An 18,187-nucleotide genomic window follows, 5' to 3' on the forward strand; every position below is an offset into this window, starting at 1 on the left:
GGAATGGAGGTGGGCCTGTGCATGTCTGCACGGGGCTGTGAGAGAAATCGGGGTAAATAAAGAATAAGCTTTGGGGAACCAAGGAAAGCTTTTAACTAGGGGAGGGCACGATGACAATAAACAGTGTGCGTCTGGTAGATGAGTAAGGCAGCACTCAGTAATCGCTAAGGAGCAAAAATGTCCACACCCCAGTTCCTGTCTTGTTGACTTTTTTGCCTCATCAGTGACTAAGCTCATTAATGCCCCAGAGTGAAACAATATAAGGAGAAACTAGATCTGTTCGGTTAGGGGATATCTACTGGGGCCCACTCTGTGTCAGGCATGTACCTCTAAGACGATGGGCTGTGGAGAGCAGTGTGCATGAGACTATGTAGTGTTGGTTTTGCACACCTCGAGTGAGGCACAGCTGGAGAGATGGATACTTGAATCGGTGAAGACAAAGCTGGCAAACGCTCGTCTCCTTAAGTAGGAGGGAGATGTTATTTAATTTAATAAATGTACTCAGCTTATTTACTACCCTGCACAGTAATAATTACGTATCTGGAAATAACTACAGATAAGAAATGCAGCTCTTCAAATGTGTGCTTCTTTTAAGAGACTCCAAGAGCTGGGTGGAAGCATATGTTGTTTTCTTGGAAGTTTTGCTTCCGATATGTCATTTGTTCTCGGGAGACCAGTTTTATTCTTCTGCTTGGACCTCCACACATCACACATTCCAGCTGTGACATCCTTAGATTACTTACGTCACAACTTTTACCTTGTTTTGAAACTGAACTGGGGTACAGTGGCTGATTTCACTAGTTTTACATTTATTTATAAAGACGAATTCTAGTGAATTCAGTCAGCAAATGTGTTGTTTGTTTTGCACGAAAAGTGGGATATTTCAGTCTGGAAACTAGTTCATATCGTTATGGCCACAGAAAAGGAAATCATTTTTTTTTAAGAATATCAGTGTTTGGAGCTGTTGCTTATTGATAGGGAAAGGGTAGTTGCCATAGTGATCTAACAGCCTCTGGAGGGAATGCAGTCATGGCCTGAAGCATCCGGCAACCCACCCAGTTTGCAGAGCCCCTCTGAAAAGAATTTCCTTCCATGGAGATTATTTGAGTTACTGAAATAAAAATAGTTTAATTTCTGTAAATTCAGATTTGTCCATAGATTTGTTTTGCACACTTACTGACTGTAACTAAAAGAAAAGCATTTACAATAAACACAGCATATGTGATTTTCTTCAGGAATGAGGTTAACTATACTGCACGTTAATTATTCCACAAATATGTTCTCAAACACAACAAAGCAACTTTGACTTTTCTTGCGTGAGGAATAGAGCTTGAAAACCAGTTCAACAAGATGCTGATCGAATGCATTTATCACTGTTTGGGGTTTTCAGAGTTTCCGTGAGTATCCGTAGGTGGAAGAAACTCTCATGACATATAGAAATCTGTTCAAGCTGTGCTGGGTGAAAATACCCGTATATAATACTTATTTAACAGTAACATAAACCTGTAATCGGTAGTTCTGAATCCGAAATTGCTCACAGGGCAGATTGATGTGTGAACACTGTATTTACAGGACCAAGACCGCACATTTGCTCTGCAGCTGTGTTTAATGGTTATCAGTTTGGCACGCAGCATGATTGTCTTGGAGGGAGAATAGACACTTCAGATCCCCTTCGGCAATTCTGAAGTAACTGAAGTACCTACTGCTGAAGTGAATCATACACACTTAATTAGATTTGCTACATAATTAGCATTTGAGGAAACCTAAGGAAAATCCTCGTGGGTTGGTGATTTGTTTTGTCAGACATATAAGCATGCTCATTCAGGGGACTGAGAATTGAAAATGATGAAATTTTAATGCATCCTAACTCAGATATATTATATACATATATGATTTTTTAATTGAGCTTTTAAATGTGAGATTTTCTTCGGGATGTCTGGAGTTCTTGTCCGAGACATCTGGGACCTATCTGTTTTCACGCACGGGGATGGACCCGTCCACACACAGATCATGTCCACTTGGTGGCACTTATGTGTGTGCAACTAGCTTTACACCTATAATGAGAGCCCACAGCTATTTAATAAACACCCCAGTGCCAGCTGTGGAGCCTGTGCCAGTAACCACTAATTGAAGCCAGTGAGTACAGTCTGAGACAAGGAGACCCCATACTGCACTTAAATTTACACTTTAATTTCAGATTAATTTAATTGCAATGTCTTATTTGTTGATTGTTGTTTTAATTGCAAAAAAAAAAAAGAATTTAATCATATTCTCAAAAGACATTTCTTCACTCCAGGAATTTTCTTCAGTACTGTTAGAGCTCTACTAAGTGAGTTAACCGTGGAGAATAGCTATAAAATATTTACTGCAAGGAGAGGATTAAATTTCATATTCCAACTTAAGTTAAAGGCTAGGGTAAAACTTGTAAACCTGTGTGTATTTAAACTATTTTTCCAATCTATCAAAAAGCTGTCACATTCTTATCAAATCACTTCGCTACTTAAGTTAAATCTCGATTTTCCCATAGATAAGGAAATGAAAGGAAGCGAGTTTCATTTCCTGATGAAGCACTTAAATTATTGTCTTTACTCTTACAGTAAAAGAAACTTTAAGCTCCCAGCCTAACCACTGGTGGAACATTCAGGTTTTTTCCTCAGAATTCAAAGTCAGTTTCAGAACTCACAGTGGCAGTTTGTGCCCTGCACTCAATCAAACCAATAGTAGAAACAAGATCTATTCATGTCCTCCCTTCCCCTCATTTTCCCGTCTTCTCCCCAACAAGTATCTAAAAGAAGCCAAACAAATAAATCTGAGCTTAATCTGCTGTACCTCTAGAGACCCATCTCTTCCTAATGACCACCGTGACCCAAGTCTCTATACTGCTAATAAGCTTTTTATTAGACCTAATATATATACATACATACATACATATATATGTATGTATGTATATATATATATATATATATATAGGACTTGGCATAAACCAGTAGACAATTCCACCAGTTTCTCTTTCACAGGTATAATGAGAGCACTAAATACAAATTTTGCCCTATATCCAAGCAGTATTCTCTTGCCTACTCATAAATCTAAAGCCCTGTGCAGGATACCTAGGAGTAAGCAGCAGAGCTGGTTTGAATACCAACAGAACTGTGGGCACCTGCGTGATGTTGGCCACCGCACTTAACCTTTGCCAGTGGCAAGGTTCGCTTTGACACTCCATAGGGTTGTTGAAAGAATTGAGACTACATAAATAATTGTACTTGTTTATTATTAAACAAGAACATCTCTTTGGTTACTATTTAGTAAATGTCTGGGCTTTTTATTCTCTGTAAACATGTACATATTCCTTTTTCTGAAGTGACAGGCATATGGACAAATACATTTCTTTTCCTGTAAGCCTCCATATTGTTTCTCGGGATATTCACGAGGATGTGTTGATACATACAGAATTATTTGTGTCCATGTGTCTATGCCCAGTAGGGAAACGTCTGTGATCTCTGTGGGGGAATCCGTGCTATGTATTTTAGCCTGATTCCTCATTGAGGGACCTGATTGAACTTTTATAGAGTTCAGCCTCAAGTAAGTAGATAAAAAATAGTAAGTAAATGCTTTGGTCCATTTAAATAAACTGTGTGAACATCACCCTTTTACAGAAACTACATAAATTGAGTTCATCCAAAAACAGTACCTTTGGCATTTTTAATATTATATTTTTGCACTTAACTATGAAATTATCCAGAACCAGGTCCCAGTTACTAACCACCTTTCACTAGTGTGTCTGTTGTTTTATCAGGCTTATTAGAAGTCTGTCCACAGTGAGCATGCAATATGGTCTTTGTGAGAATTGGATTCATCTTACCTGCATACAATTTACCCAGTTATAGGAGTAAAAAAAGGAAGTATGTGGATTTTTCCCCTCATTCTGAAATATCTCTTATTCTTGAAATTCTGAAAAGGTGTGTATGCAAAAACATAGACATTTAATTTGAAAAGCTTCTTTGTAAGAAATATGAACCAACTTTAAAGGTAGAAACATAGATCTGTAAATACAGTAAAGAGGAAAATATATTTTGGATTCTGCATTTTATTTTAATTGAATGCAGACAACAATTACAAGTGCTAGATTTGTTTTAATGAAAAGGTTAAACGCATCCTATTAGCAAAAGTCATCTGCATATAAATAATGAGAGCCCTAACAAGCCTCTTCTTACTTAGGTCAGAGACTCCTGCCAAAAACTTGTTTGCTTTGTTAATTTGTTCAGTTATTAAACTTTGGGAGGGCTGCTACTGCAGGGATCCAATTAACACATTTTTGCCTACATCTCCCTAATAATTGATGATAGCCTTAGAACATTCATTTCTGTTGTGCTTTTCTTAGTAAAATTGTAGTTATCTGGTGACCAGAATTAAAGTGCTGAAAAATAACCTGGTCTAATTTATTCATTCAGCAAAACCCAGCTTAAAGGCTATGTCGCTATGACACCCAAGATTAACTTTAAAAAAAAAAGTGTGTTTAATTTCAGTAAAAACACTGACACATCTCTTTGGGCATTCTGTAGATAAAATAAAATTGATTTTTCCCTTTTCCTTGCCTTTTCTACATTTAGCAAGTTGCTTTAGCATGTTTTAAACAAACTAAAACATAAACTAGAAATTTGACATATTTAAAGAAAATGAAAAAGCAGTAAACACACACACACACACACATGAAACTTTATATTGTAACAAGAAATCATTCATAGAATAGCAAATATTTTAGCCATCATTTCTTTATCCAGCTTCTCAAGCTTTTTAGAAAGATGGTGCTAAATAGGGGCTAGTAGTTTCGTTTTGTGATCAGCCTCAAAACTTAAAAACAGGTTGCAGAATTGGGGCAGTGACAGATCCTAATAGAAGTTTTCCTAGTTCAGGTTCAGTTTCCCAAATTCTAAAAGAATCTACTTTTTGTGTCACGAGACAAAGGAATCATTAAGCTGCTCTTGCCAAGGATTGATTTCTGCCTTCCGAGGACCATTTGGTAGCAGTAGAATTCTATAGGAATAATTTTATGGTAAAGACAATCAGAAAAACGGAATGCTTTATAAAATCATCAAAAGTTGCTTTACAGGAGTATTTGAAGTTTCCTGTTGTCAAACAAAAGCAAGAATCCTACCTGACAGAGAGTGGTTTGTTCGTGAGACGACCCAGTACTGCACGCCGCTTATGTTTATCGTTATGCACCCACATTCTCAGGAAATTCCACTTTCAAACTTTGCTGCTGCCGATGCTTTCTTCTATAGGGAAGAATTGTGAACTATAAAATTTGAGAAGCTTCAGCGTCTGTGGAAATTTGAGAGCATTGCCTTTTTTCCCCCTCTCTATTGAATACGAATTGTTTTAACAAAAGCATTGTTGCCGCGGTACGTTTTGAATGTCTGCACATTTATATATCTGCACATAGGATATCTGAAAAGAATCTTAACTTTAAATTTTGAACTTTTAAAGCCTCAGAACAGAACAGACTGACTGCTGCAAATAAGCACGATGCTTCTTTGCAGGAAGACTTAATGAAGAAATGACCTTTTTAGCTGCTGTTTCTCACCGTGCTGGTCAGGTGAAGGTGATGCAGCAGCTCAAGACAGTATCTGGGGCAAAGCTGGGAAGCAGAACCAAACTTTTACCGGTTTTACCTGGAAAACCAAAGTGGTTTGGATGGGGTGCTAGTTTTACCTCTGTGGTTGCTAATTTAGTTTTTATGAACAACAAAATGAGTTAGTGTTTGTAAAGTAGTTAGTTCAGTCCCTGGGCCATAATGAACACTATGTACTTTCTTAAAAAGTGGTTTTAGAAAACATCAGAAATTGTAGACATGAGTTATCACTTACTCTCACTTATTTTCTGATTTTAAAACAGTGAAATTTATAAAAGCCATCTTCTGAGAAACAAAAGCAATCCCTTTTATATAATAAATTGTTTGTTTTAATGTTATAGTTTGATTTTAAAATGTGTTCTACTTTAGTTTCCACAGTTAATATGTTGAGATTCATAGATAATTTTATAGTAACATGTTTATATCTTAACAACTATAGAATTTGAGGCATGAATCGTTTCTATGCAGATTTTAATATCATACTCCAACTTTGTTTTAGGTAGCTAGACTATATCCAGGGAAACACATTTAGTTCAGAAATAATATTTCTAAGTTCAGAAAATAAGCTTCCATTTTAAAAATGGAATTTGAATTTAAATGAAAATCCTAATTTAGAATTCAGCTCCACTCTTTAGCTAAAGAAATCATAGAAAACAAAAATTGTACCAGATTGCCAGTAATTTGTATTCAAGAGGAAGAAATGGGTTTTTTTTTTAAAGTCCTCAGATACTGAAGACATTGCAGCGAAGTTAAATAATAGAAATCTCAGCTTTTAATTTAGTCAAGATTATGATTCTACAGAGAAGCCTTGCTGAAATACATGTTTTTGGGACAGACTATACATGTTTTTAGGTATTATAGAAAGCTAGATAAAATTATATTACTCATATACTGTTTCAGTTAGTTGCACTGGTTCAGCTGTGTTTTAAACGTGAGAAGCTTCAAATCAACAAGTGTTTGTTGAATGCATCTTGTGTGCATATGGTATTAGAAACATAAAATAAATGTAACTCTAATGTTTGAGGGCAAATTAGGGACTGTGCTATCTGAAGATTTAATTTCATAGGTCTGTGTTATGTGGAAAATTGGTACAGCCTAATATGTCTTCTAAGCTATATTTTAAAAACATGATACATACTACTTAAACCATTATTTAAATGAAAAATAATATGTTACATTAGTAAAAGTTGTATTTATTTAATTCAGTAATGAAATTAATTTGGAGTTGCTGGCATAGTGCCTTCACAGGTTTCTGTGACTCATTTGCTAAGGAAGTGTGATTCAAGACACCAGAATCATTTTTTTCTCATCTGCTAAAGCTCATGTTTTGGCTATGGGCAAGTTTTGATGGCAGATTTAAATCAAATTTAAAACAAATATTCTCTGATAGTATTGGGAGGCTGGGTGATGTCTAGCCTTACATAGATAAGACTAATCAACTTAAGTCTCTAAGTTCATTGACTTTATGGCTATCAAGTTTACATCATCTGGTATATTCAGGTCTTTTTCATATTTTTTAGAGTTTTACTCTTGCACTGCTCATTATGACCTCTAGACAACTAATTGAACTTAGAAGCAAAATCTCTTGTTTTATTGTTAATTTAACAGTTTAACTAAATTAGGACTAAATGGTATTGGAATTCAGGTTGGAAAGTAAGCACATCCAAAATCATTTAAAGCTGTGTATTATTTTTTTTCTCCTAGAGAAGAAATGATAACTCTGTGATCTATGTCTGGCTTGGTGCTTATTACATTTATAGCTTAATTTACTCCCATCCTATCCCCCTCTTGGAAACAAAATATATTCTCATAGTTTAAATGGGTTACTGGTGGCATAATAATGATTATGTGATATATTTGGGACCTTTTTGTTTGCAAAGTAATTTAAAAATCAATTTTCTGAGCTATAACTTTGAAATTAAGTAATGAACTGATGTTTCTCATTATTCCAAGGAGGAACATAAAATCTTGATTTATCAGGTAATCCTATAGGCAATGTATGCCTATTCTGACTTGTGATGTGTTTCTCATTACAGTGTCCTGCCTTTCTGACCTTCCATTAAATGTTTAGAAAAATTAGTTTTTCAGGAAAATTTAAGTAATGTAAACAGCCTATATCAGCTATAAGAAATTAGGTACATACATAAAAAACCCTGAAGTTTTCTTATCTCACTTTTAACTTTTTTTCACAACTTTCCAACTCAAGAAGGTATGTGGTCTTACACAATAGGCTGTATCCAACTTTCTGTCGTTAGAAGAACTGAATAAAAATTATCCAGAATTTTTCCTAGAAAGAAATCCAAGCCTAGGGTTGCCTTGAAATAAAATGCAAAACCAAATGATTACTTTAAAACTAAATTAAATGATACTGCATGGTCTTTATTCTTTACTGTTTTTCAAAGTATATATGCCCTGATTACATTCAATTAGGTTGGGCTCTTTTACTTGTAACCATCCAGTAGCTAACTGACAGCCTACTTTTCTATAGTGGCCCTGCTGGGAAATTATGTTCTTCTCGGGGAGAGGGGTAGATTTTTTTTAACCATTTCCAGAGCTCTTGACTTTCTTATCTAGCCACACAATCTGTCATTCCAGCCCCAGGAACTGGCAATTTGTGTCCACATTCCCTGACTCCCACCAGGGGGCAGCACCGGACCCTTTCTTTCCTTGAGGCCTGAATGTAGCCTGTTTCTCTCATAACCTCAGTGATTTCCACCCTCCTTCCTCATACAGCACTTAGTTATTTTTGGTATTTTCTTACATTTTTTAAGGCTTAGTAAGTCTCCAGTAACGGGTAGCTGTTCAGGCACAGTGCTATAAGGGATATTACTTCTCAGTGTTGACCGTTCTGTATACCAGAATCTTCTCTTCACTGATGATTTGATCTATCATTTCAAATACTTTGTGTTTATTATAACTTAGAAAATCTTAAGAGAAAACAAAAACCTAGCAATTACTGAGTACTATGATGTGTCAAGCTTGAAACCTGGTACTCTTCATATGCTACCTATTTACGTCTGGAGACGCAAATAGGCAAAGTAACAATAGAGTTATGAAACAATAGGATAATATAATATTTTTCAATACCTCTAATTTGCTATTGAGTAAACAGGGGCTTGGAGAAATGAAATCATAGGAAAACAAAGATTCCCTTTAAATAGACTTCCAAATTCCATGCTGTATCAATTATATTATACAGCTTTGCCATAAAAACAGTGAAAAGATTTGTGGAGAGAGCGATTGAAGCCACAATGTGGAATGCCTGAGACTGATTTCAGTGCCATAACTCCTGTGACATTGTGACAGGAGAATTTATGGTTGATATACTTAAAACTTTAATGGGGAGATGAGGTTACATGTTGAGAGATTTTGTGAGATCCCATGAAAGCCCTAATATATTCATATTTGCATGCACATACTATACAATCTATATTACAGTCACTAAAACACAGGACTGAATGTAGTACACTTAATTTTTAGAAATGTATTGCTAATTTTATTTTTCTTCAAACAATAATGGATCCAATTTAATTAATTTTTACTTGTTCTCTCTTACCTGCTAAAAAATATGCAGGATCTCTGTCCTCTGCTATCTTAACAAGATACTTAAAACTTTGTTTTGTTTTGTTACAAATAGGCAAATAAGGAATATATTTCATTCACATCTATAGTTTTTATGATTTGGAATTGTTATTTCAGATTGTCTGCTTCCTTTTCTGGTTGTAATATGCATAGCAACCCAGATGGCTAATATGTAAACAATTTGAGTTATGTTGATTTAAATCACTTAGGATAACTCAGGAGGTTGCTGATACCCGGGACCATCTGTTTATTGCTCTATGTGTGACTTTTAGGCTTACATGTGTGCTTTTCAAGTTCTTTACATGTCTTAGCCTCTGCCTTCCTTATGTATAAGACTGCATTTAACCCATTATGCCTCTTGAGACTCTGTTCTAAAACCTCCATCCCAGCCTGCTTTCTATTTTACCATTCTTCTTTATTCCTATTTTTATCTATCTATCTATCTATCTATCTATCTATCTATCTATCTATCATCTTTCTTGTTATTACTATCCTCAATAGTCATTTTGCAGAAGAGTGTCTAGGAACACGGGCTTTGCAGTCCAGTTGGAATCTTAATTGGCTATGTATGTAGCTATTTGACCTTGGACAAATTCTTTCACCTTGATTTCCTCATCTGCGAAATGGAATATAATACCTACCTCGTAGATTTGTTAGAGATAAAAAGTATAATTCATTAAGTACCATTCCTGTTACATCGTTAGTACTGGTTACTATTACTAACATTTTATTTTAAAGGTTTTTTTTTCTTTGTTTGTTTGTTTTTTTGAAAGAGGGAGAGCAAGAGCAGGGGCGGGGCAGGGAGAGAGGGAGAGATAGAATCCCAAGCAGGCTCATGCTCTGTGTGGAGCCTCATGTGGGGCTTGAACTCATGAACCACAAGATCATGACCGGAGCCAAAACCAAGAGTCAAATGCTTAACTGACTGAACCACCCACGCACCCTATTGTTAACATATTTTAGAAAAAAAAATTCTCATAATGACAGATATTCAGAAGTAAATTTTGAATACCATATACTAGAATGTCACACAATGGTCTTTTGGAAGGAATTTCTGTTTCCTTTTAAGCACCTGATTACTTATGTGAAAGCACACACCACAACAAAATGTATGTAAGTGTAACTAGGCGATTGCTTCAGGGTTCATGTTCACTCCTTCTCACTGGATCCATGGTGATACTTAGGACCATGAATAGCTGGAGACAAGTTTCTCTTGGCACCTGTCTGGTTCTCTTCTGATGTCCCTGGTTACATATTACACTGTAATCTGCTTTGGAACCTCACAGTTACATCTGTAATTGTCCCATGTGGACTGAGCTGCTCCACATACAAGCTCTCCAAGGAGAGGAGCAGAAACCGATGTTTCCCATGTTAGCCCCTGTGCTGGACATGACCTGTAGTTCTCACAACTCTGTGGGTTAGGTAATTATTTCTTCTTTAATTTTATGTGGGTTACTATTTTTGAATGAAAAATCATCAGAGTTTTTATTTTTTTATTTTTGAGAGAGAGAGAGCATGTGTGTATGAGCAGGAGAGGGCCTGGGGGGATGGTGGTGGGGAGAGAAAGAGAGAGAGAGAGAGAGAGAGAGAGAGAGAGAGAGAGAGAGAGAGAGAAGAGAAAGAATCTTAAGTAGGCTCCACACCCAGCACGGAGTCGGACGAGGGGCTCCATCCCATGAACTATGAGATCATGATCTGAGCTGAAATCAAGAGGTGGCCACTTAACTAACTGAGCCATCCAGGAACTCCAAAAAAACATCAGTTTTTAAAATGAGTGTACTTATTCAGTCAATGAAAAAGAAAAATAGAGTTAATCTGGCCTGTCTTGGAAATTCAGGTACATGGTTACTATAATTATGGTGTCATAATGTGGTATATAATAGAGATGTGATTTCTGGAGGATTAATCTGGTACATTGATCTACAAATCTGCTGATGAAATTCAAATATTTTTTTGTAAATGTGTGTGTGAGTATAGTTTCTGTATGAAAAAAACAGGGTGAACAAGGTTGCCCTGTTTTGATGGTTGCAGAAAGAAACATATAGCCACACATAAATCATTTGTGTATGAACCAGTTCAGTAGGGAGTCACTGTGTGCAGCTGCTTGACCCAAACATCTTGTTTCCAATCTCTTTACAAGAAGTTTTAACACAAGTCCGTGGAAGGAATAACTTAAATCTCTAATATTACATCAGTTAGCAAAGCATTAAAATTTCAAACTGTTTCAGTTGGTTAGGGCCTATCCTTACAAAAATTGAGCCATAGTCCTCTGTTATCTATCCTTATATTATCCTCCATGATTTAAAAAATATACTTTATATATTTACATATAGTACTTTATAATCCTTTAATTCCATTTAATGTACAGTAATTATTTCCAAATTAAGGAAATGCCACATAAGAAGTTACAAAACTAACATAAAATAGTAATTTTTATTCACATAAAGAAGGTGATCCTTTACTCTTTTATGTCAGTGTCATTTAATTACGAAAGTAATACTGTTTCATAAAAACTCAAACAATACATTTAAAGTGTGAAGTAGAGTCCTTTCTCGAAAACCTCTTTGCCTCAGAGGGTGACCACTGCTTATAGTTTAAGTGTGACATTTCAGACCTTTTTCTGTGCCCATGCAAACACACAGAAGTATCTTGTTTTTGTTTTTAAATTTAATTTATTTTTTTAAATTTACATCCAAGTTAGTTAACATACAGCGCAACAATGATTTCAGGAGTAGGTTCCTTAATGCCTCTTACCCACTTAGCCCATCCCCCCTCCCACAATCCCTCCGGTAACTCTCTATTTTGTTCTCCATATTTAAGAGTCTCTTATGTTTTGTCCCCCTACCTGTTTTTTTTTTTCATTACCTTTGCTTCCCTTATGTTCATCTGTTTTGTACACACAGATGTATCTTGTAAAGAGTGACTTTAACATTCTTGAGGAATTAGGAGCATTGCTATTTGAAAAAAAAGTTTGATGATGTTAGTCATTATGTTAAAAGGAGTCATTTTCACAAATACTGGCAGATCATTCTGTTGTATCCCAGCTTTCCAACTTTGAAAGAGCAGTATTTTATAGCAGGTGTAAAGTCAAGGGCATTTAGTAAAATGTTTTACCTTTGATTTTCTATACTTGCAGTTATGAAGAGTAAAATAATCAGGGAAGATGGGGAAAAGCCCATATCAATTAAAGTAATAAAACTGAGTTAATCCCACATCAATAATTTAAATCCCTTTAAAATTACTTGTTGCAGTCAAGAAACAATCCACCTGTCTTTTTTTTTTTTTTTAGCATATTAGTAGTGGAATTTCTTAGGTTACTCTTTAAGCCTTATGTATATAGTGTTCTCAAGTTGTTAATGAAGATTTCCTGGTGTGAGGAAAAACTAGCACTTACTTGGTGTTTGATAATATAAACCACAGTGGTTATGGGGACAGAGTGAGGTCTGTTAATGGCCGCTTGTATCTTGATGCTAATTTGTTCTGTTCCCAGGCTCTTTCTGCCCTAATATGCTTGTCACTTGAAATATCCACAGAGGATAGGTATTGAACATGAGTTGTCATGTTTCCTTCATGTAAAACTTTCTGCTCAAATGAAAATGTCAAAATAATACAATAGCCAACTATGGAAACAGCCCAAATGTCCATTGACTGATGAATGGTTAAAGATGTGGTGTATGTATATGGTGGCATGCATATATATACACACACATATTATAAATATGTAAAATATATTTTTAAATCATATATACACACATGCACACACACACACACACAATGGAATATTGCTCAGCCATAAAAAGGAATGAAATCTTATCATCTGCGACGATGTGGATGGAGCTAGAGAGTATTATGCTAAGTGAAATAAGTTAGAGAAAGACAAATTCCATATGATTTCGGTCATATGTGAAAATTAAGAAACAAAGGAGAGAGGCAAATCAAGAAACAGATTCTTAACTATAGAGGACAAACTGATGGTTACCAGAGGGGTCAGTGGGTGGGGAGGAGGGGTGAAATAGGTGATGGGGATTAAAGAGTGCACTTGTGATGAGCACCGGCTATTGTACAGAAGTGTTGAGTCACTGTATTGTACACCTGAAACTAATATTATACTGTATGTTAACTGGAATTTAAATGAAAACTTTAAAAAAATAAAACATTTGTGTTAAGCAAAAAAAATAAAGTGCAGTTAAGTAAAATACGTAAGGAAAGGTGAACCTCAAATCCTTTGTAAAGCAAAGTAATGTAGAATGCAGGTGCATAAAAAAACCTAAGGGTTCTGTTGTTGTTGCTCTTGTTTTGTTTTGTTTTAGTGTAGCTGACACACGGTGCTACATTTGTTTCAGTCATGCAACTTAGTAATTTGACAAGTTTATACATCATGCTATGTTCTCCACAAGTGTGGCTGCCTTCCATTACATGTCTATTACAGTATCATTGACTGTGTTCCTTACACTCTGCTTCTTATTCCCGTGACTTACCTCATTCTCTAACTGGAGGCCTGTACCTCCCTCTCACTTTGCTCAACACCTCCACTCCCCTTCTTTCTGGCAACATTCGGAAAACACCTAAGGTTTAATTTGAGGTAATAGCTGTGAATGGTAACATTAATATCATTTTCATAGCAATAGTTTAATCATATATCTTCAGATTTTTTTAACCTCCTAAAAATTTTAAGTATGAATTTGCCACCTGAATAACTTTTTTTTTCCCCCAAAGATAATTTCCTACAGGATTCTTCTGTGGTTGGGATTTTACGTTTTTGAACCAGAGCTCTAGCTTCATGGAGTTCATTGTCTCTCAGGAGAGACAGACAATTAGGCAACTTGCTGATCTTTCTGAGTTCAGTTCTGCGAGAGCTCAGGGCAGAAGCCCCTCTCTTATCAGTGGTATAGGGTTGGGGAAGTGCCACCAAGGAAGGCTTCCCAGCAGAGGTGACTCCTAACATGATATCTGAGAGATGTGCACACATCAGTCAGGCAGAGAGTGATGGGCTTGGGCAGTGACTTGGGCAGGGGACCATCAGCATCTACAGAAGCCTAGCCATGAGAGAATGCAGGCACAGCTAAGTAACTGGTAGATGTTCAGTGTGGCTGTGTAGAATAATTACAAACATAGATTATGAACATAATGCATGTCCATTGCATACACAACTTGAAAAACACAGGAAACAAGAAAAAACATATACCATCACTAATTTCAAGCCGCAGAGTTTCCTGTGAACATTTCATTATGATTTTGTCATGACTTACACTTGTATTTGTAGGACAGCGTGTTTGGTATAATCCCAATTAGACTTAAGCAGTAGAGGTATGTGTAGGCATAAATTCAAATGCCTGTAGATGAAAACATTTTAAGTAAAATTGGGATTGAGCCCAACATGCTGTTTGTTACTTTATTTTTTAACTTTTTTTTACATTAAAATATACTTAATTATTTTAATGCCCTTGGATAAAACTGTATTCTAAATGAAAATATTTCATCTCTGTGAATAAAAGAGAATATTCTTGAAGTTAACTATCTGTGTTCTTCTCTGCAGGAAGAATGTTTCCTGAACCTAGAGGCTCCTATATCAAGAGTATGTGGGTATGACACACCATTTCCTCACATTTTTGAGCCATTCTACATCCCAGACAAATGGAAGTGCTATGATGCCCTCCGAAAAATGATCAACTATTAACCATATTGGTAAGTCTGCCCTGCATTTTGAGAAAGCTAGCATGCCACTCTCATGAATGTACCATTTTTATGAAATTTTTTTAAAGTTTATTTATTTTTGAGAGAAAGAGACAGAACACGAATGGGGGAGGGGCAGAGAGAGAGGGAGATACAGAATCCGAAGCAGGCTCCAGGCTCCGAGCTGTCAGCACAGAGCCCAACACGGGGCTCGAACCCACGAACCCTGAGATAATGACCTGAGCCAAAGTCAGACGCTTAACTACCTGAGCCACCCAAGCGCCCCACCCATGAATGTACTATTAACCAATGGCAATGGTCATCAATGTGTTGGCAATTTCTAAAACAAAATGTGGACTTAAGAAAAAAGGTCACATTCATAGTGGTATATTTACATTGAATAGAAACACATCGATTATTATTATCTGATGTATTATCGGATATCTATAAAACAGATGTGTGCACATATTAACATTGAGGAATCAATAAAGAGGAAGGTGCATATGCTCTGTGCCATGGTTGGATTGCAAATATACCTTACTCCACGGTTCCAGTTTTATCCTCATTTCTGTATATTTTTACCAGCTATTTAAACTGTTCATGCAGAGGGTTAATTTCTGTTTTTTAAAAATGGGCCTTCAAGCACCATTAATGTGGACTCCAGTGAATTAAACTATATGATGATCCATAACATACAATTTGTATTATCTAAAAACAGGTTTGTTGAGCAGGAAACTTATTTATTGTGTATAGGGAAGTTTTACTTAAAAGAATCCAGAACCACTGCCATTTCCAGATTCCTTTCTGGCAAGTGAATGTTTTGGCTTTTTTACACTTGATCTTAGCCAAAAGGCCGAGAAGCGATGTGTTTTGGCTTTTTTAAAGTTTATTTATTTATTTTGAGAGAAGGGGGAGGGGTAGAGAGAGAGGGAAAGAGAGAAAATCCCAAGCAGGCTCTGCACTGTCAGCACAGAGCCCAACACAGTGCTGCGAGATCAGGACCTGAGCTGAAATCAAGAGTCTGACACTTAACCGACTGAGCCACCCAGGCTCCCCCAAGTGAATGTTTTTATTTCTTTTTTCTTTTAAAGTGAATGTTTTTAAATTGTGGATAATAAACTGATATTTATTCATTATGATTTTTCATGTCATGCTTACCCCTTTGGCAGTATTGTTCTAGCAAAAATGAATACCATTAAAAACCGTTTCGTTTTCAGGGCTTTAATATAGAAGTTACTATCACTGACACACTGCTTTATTTTATCTTGACATTTTTGAAATACATAGATAGGATTAAATTTTAGATTTAACGTTTGAATATTAACATGTGATATTTACATTTTAATATCTAAAAATAGTAATAACAATACATTTTGAAGAACCACCATCTTGCTAAGAAAAAAGGAGAATAGACTCTGTGTAGTAATGTAAGCACATACTTCTTCAAGATAAGAAATTCTGTAATTCTTGAATCTGTGTTTGAGGAGTAAACCTAGCCCACCTAAAAGCAGAGAGATACCTTTAAATTTGTACAGAGAGAGAAAAAAATCCCCCCCATCTGCCACTGTGATCCCCAATTTTTTGCAGTTCTATTTTGACAATGTTGCAGATATAAATTTGGGGCCCTTAGTCCCAAACACCAGGAACATATCCCTGGTGTTCTTTCAGACAATAGTAGATCTGGTGTCCTCTGAATGTCTATGAAAGCCACTGGCTTCTACAGTAAGTCACGCTTACGACTGGTTAGAGGAACGCCATCTTTGTTGTCCATCCTATACCTTCCATGGACTATCTCTAATGGACAGTCAAGGTAATAATAATGTGTGGCCATAGTATGTAGGTGCTGATTTAAATTTGGATATATATTTCTTTTTAAACATAAAAAAATGTGTAAGCCTATCATGAAAATATGACAAAAGAAGAAATAGTTTTTCTGTGCTTAAAGCAAAATATGGCATTGAGGAAAATAGTCATGCAGTTAAGAAATCTGTTAGTTCGTGGTGGACAGAATGTCTATAATTGTTATCGAATTTCTTTTACAGAAAAACTGGAAGATTGTGACTAGATACGGAAATATTTTTCTGAACATTTTTCTTTTTATTTCCTCAGACTTCTCTCTTCTTGAAAAGAGTTTTTATGAACTGAACCACCTTGGATATTGGCTGAAAATTTTAAATTAGTTATGGTATTAACACATATGAATCGATGATTTCCAGTAAGAGTGTCTCAGATTAACTTTTTTAAATGTTCCACTTGGTAGTCTTATAAATTCCATTTAATTACATCTGTAAATATTGGATTGGGATAATATTCAATAAAGCAAAATCAGATTGTCCTTAGGTCATGTGTCTTTTTTTTTTTTTCATTAGTTAAAAGAATTTTAGTCAGAGTAATAGATTATCTTGTCAGTTAAATCTGAATGAAAGTGAAATGTTTAGAAATGCAGATTTTCAACTTCATTATATTTATTATAGTTCTTTGTGGTTAAGATGGTTGTATGTATGAAACTTGTGGAATATTTTTCCTCGTCCTTCTCTCTTGTATCAACAAGATCCACTGATGGACATACTCACTTTTTCTCCAGAAGCTGGCAGGCGTGGCAGGATTATCCTTGCTGCCTCGCTTCCCAATTGTGGGAGCTGGACAGTATGAGCCTTTTTTTGTTATAAAATTGCCAAGCTTTTGATACAGTTGGAACTTTTTTTTTTTTTTTTTTTTTTGCCATGATGTTGCAAAGCAAATATCTTTTTCCATGCCCTTTCTATTATTATGTAGATGAAAGCAGAACAAGATGAGCAACAACAAATGCTCTGGCAGAGGAAACCTCTGGGCTGGGGACATTGCCAGGGCCCCTCATCTCTCACCCTGCCCTTCATCATAGTTTGAGACAGGCCTGAACAGCCTCAGGAATCCCTTCACCGAACACCTCATCTCTGCGGGCCCGGCCCTCACAGATGGTGCCATGAGGTCTGTTACCCCTTCCGTAGATTCCAGAAAAGTTTGTTCTCACCAGTTCCAGCAGAAAGATCCACCTCCCTACAAATCAGAGAAATCGGGCCATATAGCATTTTCCTTTCTCTATGAAGATAATGGATATTTTCTTATGATGACAAATGTTTATTTTACTTTAAAACTTTTTAAATTTTTAAAATTTAAAAAGTTGTGTTCTGTTCATTTTTATCAGATATATTTGGAGGATACAGAAATCTACAGTGATATTTGTAGCTAGCAAGAAACTTGGAGGTAAATTAAAGGCACTTTATCACAGATTCTATATAGCAATGGGCTGAAATAAAGAACCAG

General features: G+C 35.9%; 1 protein-coding gene across 2 annotated transcripts in view; it reads left to right on the forward strand.

Moving 5' to 3' along the window:
• BCKDHB (branched chain keto acid dehydrogenase E1 subunit beta) overlaps positions 1-17,221 on the forward strand; it is a 205,113-nt gene extending 187,892 nt beyond the window's left edge. The window contains exons 10-11 of one of the 2 annotated variants that reach the window (XM_043591879.1): positions 14,748-14,896; positions 16,994-17,221. In XM_043591879.1, the coding sequence (XP_043447814.1) occupies positions 14,748-14,888 (141 nt within the window). In that variant the 3' untranslated portion in view covers positions 14,889-14,896; positions 16,994-17,221. Of the gene's footprint in view, positions 1-14,747; positions 14,897-16,926 lie in introns of both variants that reach the window. The other variant, XM_043591880.1, reaches the window with a different exon arrangement.
• Positions 17,222-18,187: the final 966 nt, after the last annotated feature.

Source organism: Prionailurus bengalensis, chromosome B2, assembly GCF_016509475.1.
Source record: "Prionailurus bengalensis isolate Pbe53 chromosome B2, Fcat_Pben_1.1_paternal_pri, whole genome shotgun sequence".
NCBI lineage: Eukaryota > Metazoa > Chordata > Mammalia > Carnivora > Felidae > Prionailurus > Prionailurus bengalensis.